General features: G+C 37.1%; 1 protein-coding gene across 3 annotated transcripts in view; it reads left to right on the top strand.

Moving 5' to 3' along the window:
* Positions 1–17327, top strand: part of SLC38A4 (solute carrier family 38 member 4) — a 75939-nt gene extending 58612 nt beyond the window's left edge. For all 3 annotated transcript variants that reach the window (XM_043447141.1, XM_043447143.1, XM_043447142.1), the window contains exons 7-16: positions 761–842; positions 929–1011; positions 1108–1166; positions 2042–2317; positions 2448–2527; positions 3624–3724; positions 5927–6051; positions 11973–12117; positions 13237–13334; positions 15053–17327. In XM_043447141.1, the coding sequence (XP_043303076.1) occupies positions 761–842; positions 929–1011; positions 1108–1166; positions 2042–2317; positions 2448–2527; positions 3624–3724; positions 5927–6051; positions 11973–12117; positions 13237–13334; positions 15053–15154 (1151 nt within the window). In that variant the 3' untranslated portion in view covers positions 15155–17327. The remainder of the gene's footprint in view (positions 1–760; positions 843–928; positions 1012–1107; positions 1167–2041; positions 2318–2447; positions 2528–3623; positions 3725–5926; positions 6052–11972; positions 12118–13236; positions 13335–15052) is intronic.
* The last annotated feature ends 5070 nt before the right edge of the window (positions 17328–22397 follow it).

Here is a 22397-nt window from a genome sequence, read left to right as displayed (position 1 = left end):
AAATCCCCCAAATTGTATGTTATTGTGCATGTCTATATAAACGTTTTTCCAGAGAAAGGGTTTGCACATTTTTATAGGTCAAATTTTCAAAAGAGTACATGATCACACATGCATCACTTATAGAGATGCTCAAGAAATTTTGCCACTTTGTTATGATTTCTTATTTGGATAAAGGATATAGAAAAACACTTCATTGATAAAGGTTAGAGAAGCTATCCTTTCTTGTACTTTTCTTCTTTATCAATCCAGTATGACTCCAATTTGGAGAATCAGCCGTCTGAGATTTTGTGTGCCCCTCATGGAGATCACAGAGGACTAAACTGCTGTCTACCTACTGAGGGCAGAGTGATGTGTACTCTACCCAACCCCACCTTGCAATTCTACCCCCTCTCTTGTGGTTCACACCTTTGGTTGTCGAACGTCTGCCTGAGTTTTAAATACAAACAGGCACACAAGTAAGGCCATGATGACTACTAACAGGAAAGCTTCAAAACTGCAGCTTCACTGAAAACCTCAGAGCTGGATTTAACACAGAATCAGCATTGATACTGTCGGCAAATGTCCATCGGGAAGAGCCAAAGGGCCCAATGTCCATTTATGAGAAGAACTTGGAAGGCATACAGAATACGCAGTGGGTGGCTTTTCTTTCGGTTTGGGAATTACCAAGAAGTTGGGATGTCCCCAATGCCTGGACTTCTCACAACTTGCCTGTGACATTGGTGCCATGAACACCACTAAGCTGTCGCGTTTTCCATTTTAGCCATGTCAAGCTACCTCTTTATCATTAAATATGAGCTACCTGAAGTAATCAGAGCATTCATGGGACTTGAAGAAAATACTGGGTATGTCTTCTGTTTTCTCTGTAACATCAATAGACTCATTCTACTTGGTCTTTTCTGATCCTAATATTCTGGTCTTTCTTTTCCAGAGAATGGTATCTCAATGGCAACTACCTCGTCATATTTGTGTCTGTTGGAATAATTCTTCCACTTTCTCTTCTTAAAAATTTAGGTAAAGTCATTTTCCATTTTGATTTTCATTTCATATTCTAAGAGGTAAGCTGATTGTGGATGCCATATTCACCTTCTGGAATTTCCTAACTCTTAGGTTACCTTGGTTATACCAGCGGATTTTCTCTTACTTGCATGGTGTTTTTTGTCAGTGTGGTAAGTGATTTTTGACATGATCCTTGTAACTTGGTAGGCATGTGATGCTTTCAGTGCCTGAAATGGTGTCCTAATTTTTGTTCAAGCACATTATTAGCATGAAACAGTTCTTGCATCACAAGCAATTTTCTTGTATTCTCACTTGGAATGAGAGAAGAATAGTCATGAGTTCAAATATAGTTGAGTTAGAATGTCAAGGCCATTGCTAACAGTTTGTTCTAGGTACACTAGATGTTATAGTTGGACAAAAGGAACACTTCAGCAGGAAAGTGACAATAACTCAGGTTTTAAAAAGGTGGAGGAAGAAGAAGTGAAGAGACCCATAAAATAAATGAATAGACTCTAGAATTATCTGTATTTGCATGAATCAGCCATTTTCTCTTACTCATTCTACCCATAAAGAGAAGGTGACCACAGGGGAATTAAAGAAATCCTTTCCCACCCTATTCCACTCCCCTCTAAAAGGAGGAATTTCGGCTAATATCATGAATGCCAACATTTATATAGCATTTCTCCAAAGAGGCAAAGGAGGAAGGAAGAATTTCTGATGACTATTTTCATTAGTTTGAAGAAATGAAAGAGATGAAATGCAGCAAGAAAATGATCATCTTTTTCATAGAGTATGCATGAAGCTTAGGGTGGATTCACACAAAATACTGTCTTGTTGCCAACCATAGCTCCAACTCCAACCATAGCTCCAGCTCCTTCCTTTGAACAGAGGCTATAGGGAGTCTCCATCATCCATTAGTCTAAGAGGAATCTTCAGCAGAGTCCCCTCATGTTTACCCCATAAATCAACCATATGGATTTTTGTTCCATTGTTTCCCTCAAAGGGCTGACTCTTTGTTGTTGTTGTTGTTAATGATCTGGTCTAGGTGATTTACAAGAAATTCCAAATACCCTGTCCTCTGCCTATTCTGGACCACAGTGTTGGGAATCTGACATTCAATAATACAGTTCCAATGCACGTGGTGATGTTACTCAACAACTCCGAGAGTAGTGGTGTGAACTTCATGATGGATTACACCCACCAGAATGCTGCAGGACTTGACGAGAACCAGGCCAAGGGCTCTCTCCATGGCAGTGGAGTAGAGTTTGAAGCACACAGTGATGACAAGTGTCAGCCCAAATACTTTGTCTTCAACTCCAGGGTATGTGAGAGCCAGAGGCCTCTAAGAGCCTAGCGATGGAGTCTCTGAGTTTTTATTTCGAAGCTGAGATGGCCTGAGGTAGCCCTCTCTGTTGGAATGCTAAATATGAGGTGTTATCTTTGTTTTTCAGACGGCCTATGCAATTCCCATCCTAGCATTTGCTTTTGTATGCCACCCTGAGGTCCTTCCTATCTACAGTGAACTTAAAGAGTAAGGCAGCCATTATTTTAACATTTAAACCTGCTTTGAAAATGTGCTCATATGTTCAAAGGTGCTTTATATAGAAGCATAGTTTATAGCTTTGTCTTTACAGAAAGTTTATGCTGTAACCCACTCATCAGTAACGTGCTTTAACCACAAAGGTGTGAAACAGCCCCTTCACTACTTTCTTTTCTCCTACTCCTTCATCCTAATGATCCAGGTGAGGGGTCCAGGGGGAGGAAGAGCCCATGTCTGCAAGGATTTTGGCAGGCATGGGGAATTTGAATTTGAAATTGGTGGGAAGAAGATGTCACCTGAGCTTGAAATGACCCACACCCATGCAGACCAAAAATTATGGTTAGGATGGCCTGGCTAAGCAGCTTCTTCTTTTACCCTGAGAGGAGGGTGTCATATAATAATTCTCATCTTTTTTACCCAGACTTCAATCCTCAGTTCTCACTAAACAACAATAACTTACCCCATATATTCAGATTTACTTCTTGAAAAACTTTTAGAGCACTTCCATTTGATTTACTTGAAAAGTCCTATGTAGCAGTTCATCTACACTTGATCTTAGCTGAAAGATGGGGAAGTGATAGCAATTACCCTAGAGGCCTGATGATGGTCTAAGCAGCCAGGTACCTCCAGAATGGTTTCCAGAAGCTGTCCAGGTAAAAATACCAAGCTTTCAGGTAGTCTGAGCTCCTAGAAGGAGTGTTTTGTTGATTCTAGTGAATTCTTGTCTTCAAATCTATCTCACTGTGAAGTATGAAGGCTTTCTGCATTAGAAGCCAGTTTAACCTTTGTGTCAATTACACTTTCATACATGCAATAGACAAGCATACTTATCAACATAAAATAAACTGATCCTTTTCTAGGAAAATAAGTTATTTCTAAGACTGAAGAAGTAGCATTTAAGAAAAATGGAAGCAAATACTCCATAATTCTCGAAGGCAAATTTTAAATAAGTGATGTTTCTGCACTCAAAATGTGGTTTTATAATGAGCAACACAGACATATATTATTTTCTTAGCTTTTAAATTGCAAAAGGTAGTATTTTTATCAGTTCAGAAAATCAAAGCTCAATGTCCTTTATCTTTTTCAGTCGGTCCCGGAAGAAGATGCAAACAGTGTCGAATGTCTCCATCACGGGGATGCTCGTCATGTATCTGCTTGCTGCCCTCTTTGGTTACCTAACCTTTTATGGTAGGTCACTCTGTCAAAGTCATTCTCTTTGTGCAAATCCTAGTTGGACAGATCATTAACCTGGTAGGTATAATTCTTTTAATTACTCTCAATAAACAGCATGATCTATAGATACACATACTCAGTTAGCATGCTATTTTAGCCTCCTCATTTGACCTAAGAAAATGACTTAAGAAAAATTGAATTAGGCTGCCTAACAGTTTACAGTAATTTGTGAATTCCCTCATATTTTATTAAAAAAACCTCTCAATAGTAATTCCTTTTCTTAAGGGATAAAGGATATTTCAGCTCTATGTTGTAAAGCTCTTTTGGTAGAATAACTAATTAACAAACAAATGGCAGAAAAAGTACAAATTCCTTGAGTTGGAACCTGCTTCTTGTGTACCAGTCAAGTCAAATCTGGAGGCCTGGAGAATTAGACAAATTTTCTGGCTAATTTCATTCTATTCTATTATAGTGACTGGTTTCTAAGTGAAGAGGACATGACAGAATTCCTTTCAATCTGGGGACATACTATCAAAAAACAAAGTGACTCTGGTCACATTAGATTATGCTGAAAATATTTCCTCTGTGGACACAAAAGGAGCAGGATTGTTCTTCTCTTCCCTGAAGCATGGCCCTAGAGATGAATTTCAGGGAATCAAACATTAATATTAATCAATGTTATCAACTTGCATATATTTTAAAAATAAAACTCTCTAACATTTTGTGTTTTTTTCTGACTGACTCAGTAAATTAAATTGATTGCAAGACAAGTTGGGGAGGAAGAGGCTGGAGAGGGCACCATTTGCTTGGGTTTTTTTCTTTTTGACTAATATTTGGTTTTTAATCAAGCTCTGGTTTAGATTGGGCATTAACTCTGCTGGTTGTAAATTAATGAAAGTCAGGACAACGTCATTGATGGTATTTTTATCCTCCTTTAATTTCGAGGGACGGAGTGGGAAAATCAGAGTACATCTGATTCTATGAGTATTTCCTTATCATGTGTGCCTGGAATTCTGAACAAAATGTGTTTTCCAGGAGGGAAGCATCTTAATCTTAGAGCAGTATTCATTGAAAGATTCTATAGCAATCATACTACTTCATCTTTGTATTGTTACATAGTCTCAGTTCAGTTTAGTTGCTCAGTGGTGTCCGACTCTTTGTCACCCTGTGGACTGCAGCACACCAGGCTTCCCTATCACCAACTACCAGAGCTTGCTCAAACTCATGTCCATCAAGCCAGTGATGCCATCCAGCCATCTCATCCTCTGTCATCCCCTTCTCCTCCTGCCTTCAATCATTCCCAGCATCAGGGTCTTTTCCAATGAGTCAGTTCTTCACATCAGGTGGCCAAAGTATTGGAGTTTCAACTTCAGCATCAGTCCTTCCAATGACTATTCAGGACTGAATTCCTTTAGGATTGACTAGTTTGATTTCCTTGCAGTTACTTAGTCTAATGAGGCTCAACTCAGTGAGACAAACAAAAACTTGACAAAGTCCAAGAATATGTCTATCGAAGTCATGATGGGATCATAACTGTTGAGCTTGAAAAAGTGTTAGAGATCATTTGTCCTAGGGTTTCCTACTAGGTTTGGAGAAGCTGCATCAGGGCTTTCTAGGTAGGTGGGAGTGGAAGGAGATGGCAAGATGTGAGGGACAGTCTGATAAGGCTTAGTCCTTTCATCCCTTTCAACCAGAAGACCTCAGCCTGTCCTGTTCTGTGATGCTTCTGTAAAGCAGAGAGATTTATCACAATGTCAGTGACCCAGAGAAGAGCTGTAACAATTTTATATTAAATCCTGCAACTTTACAAGCTTCAGGACCCTTTGTTCATTTGAACAAAGATCACACGAGGTGGCTCAGCAGTAAAGAATCCGCCTGCCGTGCTGGAGATGCAGCAGAGGTAGGTTCGATCCCTGGGTTGGGAAGATCCCCTGCAGAAAGGCATGGCAACCCACTCCAGTGTTCTTGCCTGGAGAATCCCAAGGACAGAGGAGCCTGGTGGGCTACAGTCCATAGGATCACAGAGTTGGACACGACTGAAGTGACTTAGCACACATACACAACCAATATGTTGAGACAGGATAAAAGCAGAGGTGTCTGGATTCTCAGATCTGGGTTCTTCCTCCTATACTGTGTTCTTCCTATAAAACGTTGTCCTAGGTGAGCAGTGCCGATGTGACTCCACGAGTGGACTCAGTCTCCTCTTCCTCTTTGCAGGAGAAGTTGAAGATGAACTGCTTCATGCTTACAGCAAAGTGTACACGTTTGACACCCCTCTCCTCATGGTACGCCTGGCTGTCCTTGTGGCAGTGACACTAACCGTGCCCATAGTGCTATTCCCTGTAAGTACCTGGCTTTGCTCAAAGAATCCTGCTTGACCACACAGATTAGTACATATGCTCCGACTTGATGTTGGTTTAATTAAAAAGCAATTCCTGAGAATGTTATATTTTATATAGCACTTTGAACCTACTGACTATGTAATATGTAGATACAGCAAGTATTTTTATTTTTTATTATTTATTTACTTATTAAAAAGTTTAAAAAAAAATTTGGCCAAGCCACCCAGCTTGCCAGATTTTAGTTCATTGACTGGGAATCAAGCCCATATCTCCGGCAGTGAAAGCACAGAGACCTAATCATTGGACTGCCAGGGAATTCCATACAGCAAGTATTTTTAAATGCTAAGTACTTTTCAAATGTAGGGGAAAAAAATCACCAAATTTATATCTATGTATTTATTTGCTTTGTGGTTTTATTGAGATTGAAATTTATTTTTAAACTAAAATTTAAAAAAAGAGACCTTGAGCTTCTCTCTTATAGATTAGTAGAAATGAGTAGTAATTCATAAACACATTCACTTTCAGATTACATTGTATTTTCACCACAGTTCTGAAAATATTTCATTTTTTTCCTCCTAGTGCTATTATGCTACCTTAACATTCAAAAGTCACCCTATTTAATCTGATTCTTGAAGGTGAATGAGGAGATTCATGTTAAGTAAATGACACACTACAACCAAATTTCCTTAAAAAAAAAAATAGTCGTATCATCCATCATATATCCCTTCTGCTGCTTCTAAGATTGACGCATACCCTCTTGCCAGACTGGTATTGGGACAGCCCCTTCATGGCATTTACCCCTGGGGTCAGTTGTTATGGGATCATAGAGCAGGGCAGGTTGTGGAGACTTGAGTTTCAAGTTAAAACCACTACCTATGGAGAAACACAAGTCTGCACTTTCCTGCCAACTCTCCTTCCTTTCATAAACACTGAATTTACCATTCATTTTAGGGGGGAAATTAGCAGCACAGTAGTCAGCACTGTCCCATACAGAATGTTCCATACAGGGCCAAACAAATGAGGACTAGTCATATAATGACACTGTGGTCACTTTAAATGCAGTTCGTGTGCTGAAATATTTGTTGGCACATTCCTTTTTCATGAGTGCATGAAATCAGATCTTTATTACAACGGCAGCTAAGAGTTTACTTTTAAATAATGTCTTGTCTCTCATTTATCTGAAAGTATTTCAAATGTCATGCACACAGCTTTAGCCTAAAATCAACTCCATTGTAGGTATAAGGCAGAAGACAGCTGTAGACAGAAACTGTACCATAGGGTAAAATTTCCAAGCAAACAGCATCGCCGAGAAAAGAATATCTGGAACCCTTCTTTTTGTGTGTAAAGATATTACTGATTAAATTTTGGCACACAGTGGGTACTCATATCATTGTTGAATCAAAGCATTTCATAAAAAATCTGTTATGTGCTTCTGTATTGTTTTTTACTTTTTATTCATAAGCCCTAAATGTGGTGCTTTCAAGCCGAGGTCTCGGGAGATTAATGGACTTTGTTGGGCTACCCAGCTAGCTGGTAACAGTTGAGCTAGTGCATTGCTCACAGGGGACACTTATGGCTGCAGTCATAATCATGGGCAGTAGAAGTTAGCCTTTCACTTGGTGATGATCATTTCACCTTGACATTCACAATCCAGATAGACCATAGAAATTCTTCGCCTGTATAACAGATAAGGCATTGGCATAAATCTGACCATCAAGAGTGGCAACACATTTCCCATTAGATATATCTCCCATTGTGGTCTGGAAGCATTTCCCATCCAATGCCCATTAAAACCAAAATTGACCATTAGAACCCAATTTCAGAAAGCATAACTAACTGCTGTCCTTCAATATGTATTTTCATTCACCATTAGCAGTTGCGAAACATTTTGTTTGTAAATCTGCCTCACCCTTACAGTGTTACATTAAGATGGTCTATATAATTGTCCACATTTCCCCTAGAGGTTAGGGGTGTGCACAGTAATCGGCATATGATGATCTCAACCATGTTTGCTAAGGAAGATGATCTCCAGATGAAGCTTGCCTTTTCTTAAGTTGTATGAACTGCTTTTTCTAGCAAAAAAGACATAGACTCTTCCCCTTGCCAACATCTGCCATGAACTTCAGTTTGAATGAGGATCTTGGCTACCTGAACCAAGCCTCCATGTTTTGATGGATGACATAAAAGTGGGTTTGGCCTCCTTGCCCCAGTCAAATACATGCAGGCTGCATTTTAGTCACTTCTCTCCCAAAATGATAGAAATTGGTTATGCTGTATTTCTTTGTTTCTTCCAGTTTCAAACCAAAATTTTCCATGTGTTGCATGCTGAGTCAAATAGCATGCTTCTCCTGATGAGTTTCTTTGAATTAAGAAACTCTTGGCCAATAAGTTTATTTACTTTGTTTTGATATCCCCACACATAAATAATAAAACAAGCAAAACCTAAAATGGATTAGGTTTAATCTGGATTAAAATCTATCAGTTTTAGGTATTTTTGGTATTCTCCATTTTTCAACAAATATGTTGGTCATTTTTCTTAGGAGCCCAAGGAGAGATAAAAAGGGTTTTGTTGTCAGTGGTGGTTGGGTTTTCCTTTTATCTCTCCATTTATTATCTTTCTTTTTTCCAGACAGCATTTCCTTCTTAGAAAAGGCGCAAAGTATTTATTGAACAAATAAAGAAAATTAAGGCTAGTTTTTCTACAAGCTGCTCAACATTTTTTCTTTCTTAGCTGGAGAAGGTGATATGGGGCTGGGGTGTCTATTATGGAATTGACATTTTTCAGCTTGTGCTTTTCTTTATGCAGAAAATGCACAGGTTTTCATGGAAAACAGAAAAAACACAAAGACTCAAATTCTACTCACTGCACCTTTTTCTCTTTAAGAAAAAAGAGATTATGTCTCGGATCCTCTGCTGCTGCTGCTAAGTCGCTTTAGTCATGTTCGACTCTGTGTGACCCCATAGACGGCAGCCCACCAGGCTCCCCCATCCCTGGGATTCTCCAGGCATGAACACTGGCTAGCTACTTCTATTTCATTTTATTTTAGTAAAACCATTCTTTTCACTTATGTTGCCTTCAGATTTCCTGTTTTGAAGTGAATATGGGTGTAGGCATAGAAATATGGCAGATGTTTCTATGTGTGGAATAGCACATTGACCATTGGTATTTCCTACCCTCTTTGTCCTACACAATCCTGCAAATGAAGTGTGGTTCACTTGTAAGCAATAGAATGGATTTTCTTTTTTTTTTTTTAGAGTTGAGAATGAAGGCTCCCACTTTCCAGTTGGCCTCCACATTTCTGACTTTCCCATTGGGCCCCCATATTAGAACACAGTACCTCCTAATAGGCTCCTGTTTGGAACATTAAATCTGGAAATAACATGTTTTCTCTAGAGCTGCATGGAAGTTGTCTGGAATCACTCTGGGGGACTTTCATCCCCACAGTATCAGATCCACATTTCCAGGTTCTTGTCAGTTGTGTCAGTAGAGAAAAGGACGCTGAGATAAGTTAGTAATAAGCCAGAGTCACCTCTGTCCTGACATAGGTAAATAGAGCTGCTGGGGACCTCAAGATCCCAGGCTTACCCCACAAGGCAGTGTTTTTATGTGGAATGACTAGCAAGTTTCATTCTATTTTTTTCCACCATCTACCACCACCAGCAATCTCCCATCTTTCTCTTTGCCCTGCTGCCCATTTTAGGAATACATGGGCAACTCTCTACACCTTCAGTTCTTTTTCGGATTTTGTTATTCCTTGTTCATTCTGAAGCACAAGCTTTCACCATTTACTTCAACCATTATTCCTATAAAATTTCTGTACTCTTACATCATTTAACCAAATTGTAATGTTTCTGAGAGCCATGAGATCTTAGGAAACTGTATTTATTTACATTCAGACACCCAGTACATATAGGCTTACCTCTAACTCAGTTTAAACAATTAAAGGCATTATTACAACAAAGGACTAAAAAGCACAAACATGTGACCCCCTGCCTGAAAATAACCTGTATTCTACTTGTTTATGCTATAACTTTATCACTTTCAGACAAATAAATCCTTAAAACCACAGAAAGCTTATTTTAAGCATGTTATGTTTGGACAGCATCGAATAAGCACTAATTGTCAGACATAATGTAGAATTAATAAACTATTGGGAAAAACAAAGTCAAACCTTTTGTTTTCCTCAGTTTACTTTTCAGAGTTGTGTAATTTTCACTCATCCAATTTTTAAAATCCATTACAAACTCACTCTTAAACTGTTTGCAGAGACTATACAGATTTGCCATTCTGGAAATGAAACTGCCTTTTAAACCTAAACAGATGGCTTTAATTTTTGGTGGACTGGCATGAAAAGAATGTTACATTTGACACTGAGGCAGTTCAACTAAAAGTTTTTATTTGTATGTGTGTTTCAAAATATATTTTACTTTTCTCTGTTTTCAGTGAATTCCAATCTTCACACTATTAAGAGACTTCAGAAGCCAAAGTTTAAAGTGAAAATCAATTTCACATTTCTAAAAATAAGAAGTCCTAGCTTAACTGAAGTGCTCATTTATTGAAAAGCCAATAAACTAATTCCACTAAGTCCCAAAGTGTCTTCTAAAAGATTCCAAAGATAAGAATATTTTCAGCTTTGTTAAGCTGTACAAACATAAAAGGCTGTCCCTCCCCCTACCCACAAGGATCTTTTCATCCAGTTACATCAGGGTAACTCCAGCCCCTGCTACATTTGGAGCCTCCCTGACCCTTCACCTACTTATTTCAGCTGCGGCAATAGGACTGAAATCTCATAAGAATCCTGAAGGGAGGGGAAAGATTTGTTCTGTTCAATTCATCAACATTTACTGGTGCCTTCTGCATGTGAGACACTAAGATAGAAACTCAGGAGTGTTAAGATTGTTAGGTCTTGTTCTTTGTCCTTTGTGCATTTAATAATCTCTACTGGGAGTGGGGGAGGTGATGGGGTGAAAAGAAACAAGTAAACACAAAAAGTATCATGTTTCTTAAAATACCAGGTGGTAAAAATGTTAAATAAAGTGTGAATTTAGTCTCCTAAATGCCAGGTTGGTAAAAGTTCTGCTCACAATCATATGCAAATAAATTCAGTGCTTGCCCTTTATACTTAATCCGGGCTGATGAGACATAATTAGAAATCAACAGAGGGTTTTTTGTGTCTCTGAATTATATATCTTATCTGTTCTTTTATCTCTTTCTGACTGAGATTGTTTTCAAAAAAAAAAATTCTGAAAACTGAGAAAGTGAGCACAAGATAGATTGCCAAGGAAAAGTGACTCCCTCCCAAACATCAAAAATCAGCATCAAACTTACACAATATGAATGCACCCAATACCACTGAACTGGAGACTTAAAAATGGTTAAGATGATATATTTTAGGTTATTTGTACTTTACCACAATTTTTTACGTTTTTGGAAAAATATCAGCATCAAGATCTTTTCTGGGGGAAAAGAAAAACAAAGAAAATGCTTTAGAGGGATGAGAATATTTGAAAAGTAGATGAAAACAAAGCAGTGACCCAAAGGGGATAGTGGGAGTGGGAGGGGAAATGCATTAGGTGTTTGGGATTAACATATACACACTGCTGTATGTAAAACAGATCACTAACAAGGACCTACTGTGTGGCAGAGGAAGCTACAGTCAATATCTTGTAATAAATCTATAATGGAAAAGAATCTGAAAGAGAATATATATAGTCATATATATATGTATAATTATATGTATAATTGATATGTATATGTATAAATATATGTAATATACATGTACATGCATAAATACTTAAAATATATCTGTATAATTTAATCAATTTGCTGGGTACTTGAAACTAACATAACACTGTAAATGAACTTTCAATAAAAAAACAACACAAAGCACTGACCTTGCCTTTGAACTCTCCTGTTGCAGATTCGCACATCAGTGACCACACTGTTATTTCCCAAAAGACCATTCAGCTGGATAAGGCATTTCCTGATTGCAGCCATAATTATTGCTCTTAATAATGTTTTGGTCATCCTTGTGCCAACTATAAAATACATCTTTGGATTCATAGGTAAGTTTCCAAAATGCTTTTATTTAGTCAGCTCGAGCTGTCCATAAATGGAGAGCAGGGAGCCAGTGATGGGAGGTCAAGGATCCCAGTCCATCTCAGGCTCCCAGAATTCCTAGTAGTCCAACTGGGCTCCAGTTGGTCACCATCCCTTCCTTCCAGGTGACACTGGACTTTATGGACAGGACCAGAAAATGTTGGTGCTAAAACCTAATTTATAGGCATCTAATCTAGCTGCCTTTTCTGACAAACAATGCAATTTAGCCCTGTAGAAGTCAAACCATATGTTAGAGTGAACCCAGGTTTGGACTGAGGTCTTAACTCTGCATCAAGAAAAAAAAAGAGGAAAGAAGGTAGATTCTATTTAAATGGTCTGTGAGTATCAGCTGAGCATTAAGGGATGTCTTTGGAGAAAGAAGAGATTGACTTTGTAAAACATATTATTTCTCTTAACTGGGTGACCCATTAATATATTTAATTTTCCATTCTGCTGATTTGAGGGTTTTCTCACATTTTAAGTACAATATAAAACTTTAAAAACATAGGTGAAAACAACTTGAAAAGTTAGAAGTGGATTGGAAGGGTGTGTGAGGAGTTCCGCTTCCTCAGTATGTGTTTATATTACTAATTTTCTATAAATCTATAACACTCGGCCTTTTTGTTGTTTATCATGTGTGATGTATATTTACTAGGCAGCTATGATGTTAGGTGCATTTTAATTTTATTTATAAATATATTTTGTTTTGAATAAACATCCACGGGCTAATACTTCGGCCACTTGATGCGAAGAGCCAACTCATCGGAAAAGACCCTCAAGTTGGGAAAGATTGAGGGCAGGAGAAGAGGGTGACAGAGGATGGGATGGTTGGATGGCATCATTAATTCAATGGACAGGAGTTTGAGTAAACTTCGGGAGATAGTGAGGGACAGGGAAGCCTGGCATGCTGCAGTCCCTGGGGTCACAAAGAGTTGGACACGGCTAAGTGACTGAGCAACAAACCATGAGTGTATAGTGCTTTTTGTGCTTTGCTAAGGGTAGTTTTAGACTTGGTTTCTTTTGAGTGTATGCCCTTGTGTCTCTGCCTGCTGAGGAAGACTGACTTGTCCTGTGTCTCTCCTCAGGGGCTTCTTCTGCCACTATGCTGATCTTCATCCTTCCAGCAGTTTTCTATCTTAAACTTGTCAAGAAAGAACCTCTTAGGTCACCCCAGAAGGTCGGGGTAAGTAAGGTTTACCATCTCTCCCTTTAAGTTTCCACTACTTAAAGTAAACCAGGAAATGCATGCACATGTTCCAAAAACTGAATTGATGCCCAAGAACCAAAAATCAAAGATGGCTAGAGCTCTGGTGGAAAAAAAGGACGTGCAGATTTCTAGCACCGAGATGATTCTGGGATTTCTTTCCTTCACATATTAAATAGCTTGTGCTAAGTCCTTCCTACCTGTCAAATGCTAATGGAGTTTGCCCACAGGCATACCTTTATAACAGTTTCTACCACCAAGCTATGGTTGCACTATCCACAGGAAACAATGCAGGAAGGAATTAGGCTCCTTACCAGCGTTATGAAAAAGTATTTACATTTTGGTCACAGTCATTAGGCTTGTGAGGCCAAAAAGTGTTGCTTTTGTTTTCCCCTCCTCAGTACCTTGTTATCCCCTGTGGACTAAGAACAGAACCATCTGTTGTTCAGTTAGTCTCTTTCCATATAATTTATAGTCCTATTAACCTGGGGAGTAAATATTTCTTTCCCATAATAGTACTACAAAAATGTATACTAGAAATAGTTGTTCTTCAATATTAAATATTATCTATGACTGCTTAATAAAGTCTTGTATTAAGACTTGAAAAGTGCCTCTGACTGACTGAACCTGAATTTTGCCTGTGAGTCATTCTCCTCTCAGGATGGTTTGGGGACTTTAGGAAAGTTTGGTATCAAAAGCTCCTCCCATCGTCTTGCCCCCAGATTCCCACTCTATGTAGTCCATTCTGCTTCAACTTTTATAGCACTGCGACCTTGGTAAGTCACTTTTTCTGTTTGACTTGATGTAAAAATGAGTAAAATTATATCCTAGATTCTTCTTAGTGAAAAAAGATGCCAGTCGCTGTTTCTTCTTGTGTAGAATTAGGAAGTCAGTCTATGCGGTAGTCTGTAAGGCCCCTTTTAGTGTTAAAATTGTGAAATATTTATATGTTTATGTAATTATAGGTATATTACAAGTATAGGCATATATGTATATGTAATTACATGTTAATACACACGCATATACTTTGAGGTTTGTTTTTTTTTTTCAAGAAATATGTAATATACATTATATTGTGTGCGTGCTTAGCCTCTTTAGTCATGGCCGACTCTTTGTGACCCCATGGACTGTAGCCTGCCACGCTCCTCTGTCCTCTGGGGATTCTCCAGGCAAGAACACTGAAGTGGATTGCCATGCCCTCCTCCAGGGGATCTTGACCCAGAGATCAGACCTGCATTTCATATTATGTCTCCCTCATTGGCAGGGGTTCTTTACCACTGGTGCCACTAGGTTTTGTTTTTGTTTGCTTAAAAAAAAATTTAATCACATCATACATGCTACTCTTTTATAACCTGCCCCCTTTCACCTGAAAGATTGTGAGTACTCCGTAAGTCATTTAATCTTTTTCTATTACTTGGTTTGTAAGGATTATAGGGTATTCCATTATTTTATGTACCAAATCAGTTAACCATTTTTCTATGTTGAACATTTGGGTTAAATTTGTCTATATCATATTTCTTCCCTCTTTCCCCAGGTAGGGTTCTAAATCGATTAACTGCTAGGCATGGGCAGCTGTAAGAATAATACAATTCAATATGCAAATCGAATGGCTGTCTTAAGTAAACGACTTATAAAAGCAAACTGTACTAAAGAAATATAATTTCTGTGTTCCCTAACAAGTTCTTTCTGACTTACAGGCTTTAGTTTTCCTCGTGGTTGGCATCATCTTCATGATGGGAAGCATGGCACTCATTATAATTGACTGGATTTACAATCCCCCAAATTCCAAGCATCATTAACCCAAGGAAAAATACTATCTTTTCCTGTTAGAGATGGTTACCAATTATGCTCCCAAAGACATTTTAGTTATCTTGTTTGGAATGTTAGTCATAGGAAATAACAGGGAGATTCCAACGATGTTTACCAGCAATATTACCAAGCACCTACAGAAGAGAAGATCATCATTTTTGTCACAAATGGCTGTTTATATGTTTAAAATCTGTGGAGCACACTTCCACCCAGGTTTTACTAGAGCAGTGTGCGATGATGTATTTTTGCTTCTGCGTGTGCAGAATAAGGGTAGCTGCATGTAACGATCGCCAAATAATACCCTTTTCCCTCTCCCCCCAAAAGTACCAAATTTCTGTATTCTTAGAATATCAAGCAAAAATGCCCTGATGGCAAAGCTAATGCCACTTAATGCCTTCCCTCAATCTTACACCAAATACTCCAGGTCTATTTAATGACAGAGGCAAAAGACATGTATTATGAACTGTCTCTGCAAGTTACATGAGTGATCAGACACCAGGCTGGAGCATCTTATGCTCAACACTAAAGGAAAATTTTGCCCGTCCTACTTGTGACATTGAATTAGTGACTTCTTCATTCAACCGTTCTTCTGTAAATATTAAAACACCTAATGAAACACAGAGAGGGGCTTTATTGAAATTATAGAGCACCAGCAAAACAATGCTTATGGCTATACTGAATGTTCTGGAAGCATTTGTTTATTAATGTTATTCCCAGCCCTCTTGTCATGCTTTTGTCACTGAACAATGCCCTCCCTCTCGTCTTCCATTTTCGTTCAGAATTTTTAGAATACCACTATTCATGTGGAGCTACACTACCCAGTATTGTTTAATACATTTTTATTTGATAAACATTCAGTGCAGGAAACTGTGATTGCTTTATGTTTATGTATATAATCTTATTCTGTAGTTATCAGAATTTTAATGTATGGTACATTTGATTTTTATTTTTTACATGTGTAGTTTTCTCTCTTCACAGTCAAACATTTATGTTATTGGGGGTGGGGGTAGGGAAGTGAGTTGATAGGCTCAAAAATCCACATGTATGTATCTGTCTATTGGGCATATTTTAAATTTGAAACCTGAGTGATATATTGAATAGTTTGGTAATGCTCTTCTTCAGTGTTTACAATATTACCATAATCATCTACAAGAAAATAATTTCCCTATTTGCAAATAATTATCAATACTAAGGTAGTTCTTTTAATTTAGAAGGTCTAAAATAGGATTTAGTTCATTTTAGCTTGAACAGGTGTTTGCTAACATAGATTTGCCATTTAATACAGCATTGAGCTATTCTCTATGAAAATAAAAGTGCTAACACTACAAAGAGATGCAAATTATTATTCTTGCTCACTTTTACAACATAGTTACATGAAATGGATTTAAAAATTAGTACTCACTGCCTAGAATTTCTAGAGTTTGCTCCTTTTTTCCTCAATCAGTAGCAAGCACATTTGTTGTATATTGTAGTATAGCCTAGTATGAAATACAGATGTTATGTAAGTATGATAATATTAAATCTTATTTCAATAGTTTTTGCTGGAATGTGCCTTACGTAAATATATATTTGTTTTATGTATTATTCTCTAGAGGCATAATATTGTAAAATGGTGCACTTTGTTAGGGAAATTGAGCATTACTAGAAACTATCATGACTTCTGACTATTATTTACCAAATAGCATTTTTAAGATATATTTCTATTTTCAATTCATCTAAAGAGAGAATCAAAATAGAAAATGGAAAAAAGGTGCCTTCTGAGTGTTAAAAATGTTTGATCTGAATGTATTTAAATGTAAATACAATGGATTGATCCAAAAAACTGAAAAGCTGTAAAATCTGTATATATTTTGAATGCTTTACATTTGAAATGACTCACTTGAAAGTATCAACATGAAAATTATATAAATATTCAAGAGCAATACTACAGTGCCAAATAATAAAGCATCGTTTTTTCTCATGGTCATTTTCAGGATTAGAGTTCACATAGACTGCAGGACAGGCATACATATGGTATATTGTACTGGTTAATTTAGCCCCATTTATAAACAGATGAAAATTTTATTTTCTTATTTCATTTATAAGATGGTTCAATATATAGGGAGGCTTTTTTTATTATAGAAAGTGTATATTGGTATATAATAAATGAACTTTTCAAATGACTATGATGTAATTTTCTTTCTGTTGTTGAAGGCATGAAAAATATTATTTATAAATGAAAACATATTTTAAATCTTAATATTGTCTCTTTTATATTGGTATATGTTCCATTTTTATTGTTACTCTGACATAAAACTGATATTTATAGCTTTCAGAAAATAGTTGCCATCTTATAATGGCAAAATACACAGCTAATTTGAAGTCATGCTTGTTTTGTATCATCCTAGAATGAATGTGGATGAAATGACTCTCTTAATGGTGAATTAATGAAGAATTCATCTGGGATGGAAAAAGAGGGATAGAAGAAAGATGAAAATAGTTAAAGAAAGATATGAAATATTTGGGAGAAGGGAAAGCAACATGGGAGTGCTGAGGACCTGGTAGAAATGAACTTGTAGTGGGGCTGACAGGTCATATATTAAATGTATGCTTGACTTTCTAAGCAACTTTCAAGTCATTCTCCAAAGTGGTTCTACCATTTTCATTTTCACCAGTAATATACACAAGTTCTAGTTGCTCCACATCCCTGTCAACAGTTGACATTGTCTTTTGTACTTAGCTGCCCTTCAAGTAGGTGTGGAAAGTTATCTCACCGTGATTTTCATTTCCATTTCCCTGATGACTAGTGTGGGAAACTTTTCATGCATATAATGACCATTCATGTTTTCTTTTGTAAAGTGTCTGTTCAAATCCCTTGCTCATTTTTAAAATTAGGTTGTCTTTTTATTGTTTTTTTTGTCAGAATTCTTTATATATTCTGGATACATGTGCTTTGTCAGATTGCAAATGTATTTTCCCAGTCTATGGCATGCTTACTCATTTTCCTAAATGTGTTTTGCAATTCCTGTCTTAATGAGGGTGCGATTAATTGAAATGGTCAATTAATTGTCATAATTGTTTAGATTTTCAAATGTGGAGAGTATGAGAATTCTTTCTCTTTTTTGTTATTGTGTCTTTTTGTTTTGTAGTTAGCTTCATTTAATGTATGCTAATCTAATTCTTGTTTTATACAGACCTTTGATTAAAAATAACTCTTTCTAAGTCACTTTAAATCTTAGTTCGGAGACCTAGTACTGCCTATATAGGCCCAGGACATCAAAAATCCTTTTCAGCTACTTGTAGTCAGCTTTATTAGATCCCTCAGCCCTTGCTATAGGCACATATAGAGGAAACAAGAGAAATTAGTTTATTTGATTCTCATTTACTAGCTTGGAAGTCCTGCCATTTTCTCTTGACTCTGTATTTTCCTTCATGTACAGAAGCAGTTTGCATAGTTTTTGCTTCTGTAGCATGTATCTTCATGACTGTCTTTTCTCAATAAAAAATTTTGCACAAATTATTAGTTTAATAAAATCAGTTTAGAGCTTTTCTTCACACCAAACACCAAAATGAAAAAAAATCATTATGAAAGTCAAAACATGATGAGGGGACATTTAAGGGAAAACTGCTTGATAGCTGCATATGAAAGTAAGTATTAGTCACTCAGTTGTGTCCAACTCTTTGTGACACAACTGTGGACTGTAGCCCACCAGGCTCCTCTGTCCTTGGAATTCTTTAGGCAAGGCGGGTAAGAATAATAGAGTGAATAGCCATGCCCTTCTCTAGATCTTTCAGACCCAGGGATCGAACCCCGGTCTCCCGCACTGCAGGTGGATTCTTTACCATCTGAGCCCTCAGGGAAAGTAAAACACACTGGCAAAAAGCACAAAGGCAGTCAATGATGATTAGACATACCTATGTAGCAGGAAAATATAATTCTGTCCACTAAAGAATAAACAATTAAAGATAATAGCTGCTACAAAATGCAGACCACTATATCCTCAATGTTTGAAGAGATAATACAGATCTATCAAGAATCTAATAGAGGAATGGACAACAGACATGAAATCACATACAGAAATGAACGGTGAATGCGTATTTACAAATAATTAGATCTCACTATGAATCAACTACAGGGAAGTTAAAACATAACTAAAAAAATTGCTTTGCCAGAGTACTGAAATAAAGACAATGTTCTGTTTTAATGACTATAAGGAGTTAATCACTCATTCTGGTGACAGAAATCTTTCTTTTGCTAGCCTTATGTGGAGTTCATTCTGGCCATGCTTATACAGATCCTCATAAATGCTTGTAATAGTCTCCCCAGAGATGTTCACACTCTAATCCCTGGCACACGAAAATATGTCAGGAAATTGAATTTAGCAGATAGAATTGAAGTACAGATCTTAAAATAGGAAGATTATGCTGAATAATCTAGTCACATAAGCCCTTAAAATCAGAGAACTTTCTTCAGCTAAAGTCAAAAGTAGTTAAAGCAGAAGAAGGGCTCAACTTGCCATTGCTGAGTTGAAAATGGAGGAGACCACGTGGAAACTGTGTGAAGGAAATTAATTCTTCCAACAACTCAAATAAGACAATAAGATGATTCTTCTCCTTAGCTTCCAAGTAGGAGCCTAGGGCACCAATACCTTCATTTGAGCCTAGAGAGCCCAAGCAGAATACTCTGTTGAGCCAGCCAGACTTGTGACCGAAAGATCTGCAAGATAATAAATGAGTGCCTTTTTAAGCTGCTAAATTTATGATAGTTGGCTATGACAGCAATATGAAACTATGAAATACAATATTCATGTCTGTTGATTAATTTCTGTTCTCAGGAAATAATCAGAAAAATGAATTGACTATTACATACTCTGTCCTATTTCAACATATAATATCTTACAGTTCTGAAATATTCCAAATGCACAAAATTGTGGAATCATTTAATAAATTCTAGTATCTTCATAGGCTGGACTATGATGGAGTCATCAAAAGTTTTTTAATCAAAAATATTTTCATTAATAAAATGAAAAGCTATGGTATAATATTAAGTGAAAAAAGAATAAAAGTTTTCTTATCCCCATTTTATATATTAAAAAAGCATGAAATAGAAAAAAAAAATGAAAGCAACCTAATGTTAAAAGTAGATATTTGTAAGTAGAAAAATAATTAGCAACATTGGCTTTTATCTTCATATATTTGTTATTTTCTAAATTTTCTATGAAGATTATATATTCCTTTTATCATTAGGAAAAAACTTTTCAGAAATAGAAAGGCTTTCTGCCAAGTTCTATTCTAGAAAAGAATTAAACCATGCTGCCAATTTCTATACATTTTTATATTTTCAGCTGAGTCTAAAGACATAATTAAATGAATGTGCAATTCACAATTAGGGAATAGTCATTAATGACTGAAGCAGACTCTCAAAGGATGGGACAGACCCTGATCAGAGGTGGGACTGGGATGAGATAAGGATGACTTGAAGAAAACAGTGTCTCATAGCAAGGAGACCAAGTTTTGAGTCCTATATCCATGTTCTGGGCAAGTCATTTAATTTTATTGAGCTTTAGTTTCCTCATATTTGTTGGAATAATTTCTGTATAATGTAATTCCCAAGATCATTTAGCTTGTAATCACTGGAAATGTCAGAAGATTCTGTCTTATAACATAATCATATCTTTAATGCAAAGTTTTGGCAGTAGTCACAAATGAGGGCTGGAAGAACTCTCTCCAATGGGAAAGTTACAAAGCATACATTGCAACAATGATTTCACCAGTTTGTCCTGGAAGTGAGCAGATACGTCAAATGCTTCTGAGGAAAACTCTGCCTTGCTGCTCAGGTTGAGTAATTTAATGGATAAACATTTACTCAGTGAAGAACATGCTAGATTCCACACTAGGTACAAGAATACAGAATAGTCCTCATCTTCAAGGACTTTTAAGGACTCTAGAGGAGGGAAAACATGTATACAGATAGTTACAATACAAAATGGAAAATGCTTTAGTATATACCCAGGATTCCCTGGAACCACTAAAAGGAGTGCTCAAGTCAGCCTTGGGAAAGAGGAGTAGTCATGGATTTCTGGCAACAGATACCACATAAGTTGAATCCTAAAGAACAAATTGGAGTTATCAGGTAAAGCGATGGAGTAGAAGAGCAAGTATCATGCACAAGGACATGATTTCTCTCACTGACCTCCCCATTCCCCACATAAACATGTAAGCACATGCCTTCCACAAACCATGTATTAGATTCCTGTTACTGCTATAACAAATTGCCACACACTTAGTGACTTTAAAAATATCTTTTATTATCTTACCACAGCAACAGCAGGAATCAGTAGAAGCCCCAGCAGAATCATACAAATCAAGCAGAGCAAATAAAACAACAAAGATTCTTAAAATTAAACTGTGCCTAGTACTACAACCACAAAGTAGACCAGGACTGATGTGTCAAATCGAAAGAGAGTGACGGCCCGCTACAGTAAAAGATTTCAATAGACAATGTCTGACACACAGCTGAAGATCATTAGTCATATCAAGAACCAAGAAAAGTACAATTTGATCGAAAAAGATAATTAACTGATGCTGACACTGAGATGAATCAGATGTCGGAACTACCTGACAAGGATTTGAAAGCATCCATCATAAAAATGCTTCAATGGTCAATTATAAACTCTCTTGAAACCAGAGGAAAACAATGGAACATCTTAACAAAGAAACTGAAGTTCAAAGAAGAATCAACTGCAAATTATAAACTGAAAAAATACAATAACAGAAATTTAAAGAAAAATTCACTGACATTCTCAGTAATAGAGTGGAGATGATGAAGGATATAATCAGTGAACTTGAGCAAATAGCAATGGAATTCACCTAATCTGAGGGTTTTCCTGGTGGCTCACACAATAAAGAATCTGCTTGCAAATGCAGGAGACTCAGATTCGATCTCTGGGTTTAGAAGATCCCCTGAAGAAAGGAATGGCTACCCACTCCAGTGTTCTTGCCTGGAGAATTCCATGGACAGAAGAGTCTGAAGGGTTACAGTCCATGGGGTTGCAAACAGTCAGACAGAACTGAGTGATTAACGCTTTCACTTTCATTTCACTTTCACCTAATCTGAACAAAAGAAAGGAAGCAAAGAGGCACTAGAGAAAGAAAGAAAGAGAGAAAGAAAGAGAGGAGGGAGGGGAAGAGACAGGAGTGAGAAAGAAAGAGAGAAGGAAATAAGAGAACTGGGCTGTAAACATATGTGACAAA

Source organism: Cervus canadensis, chromosome 25, assembly GCF_019320065.1.
Source record: "Cervus canadensis isolate Bull #8, Minnesota chromosome 25, ASM1932006v1, whole genome shotgun sequence".
NCBI lineage: Eukaryota > Metazoa > Chordata > Mammalia > Artiodactyla > Cervidae > Cervus > Cervus canadensis.
This window is presented reverse-complemented; position numbering and strand designations above follow the sequence as displayed.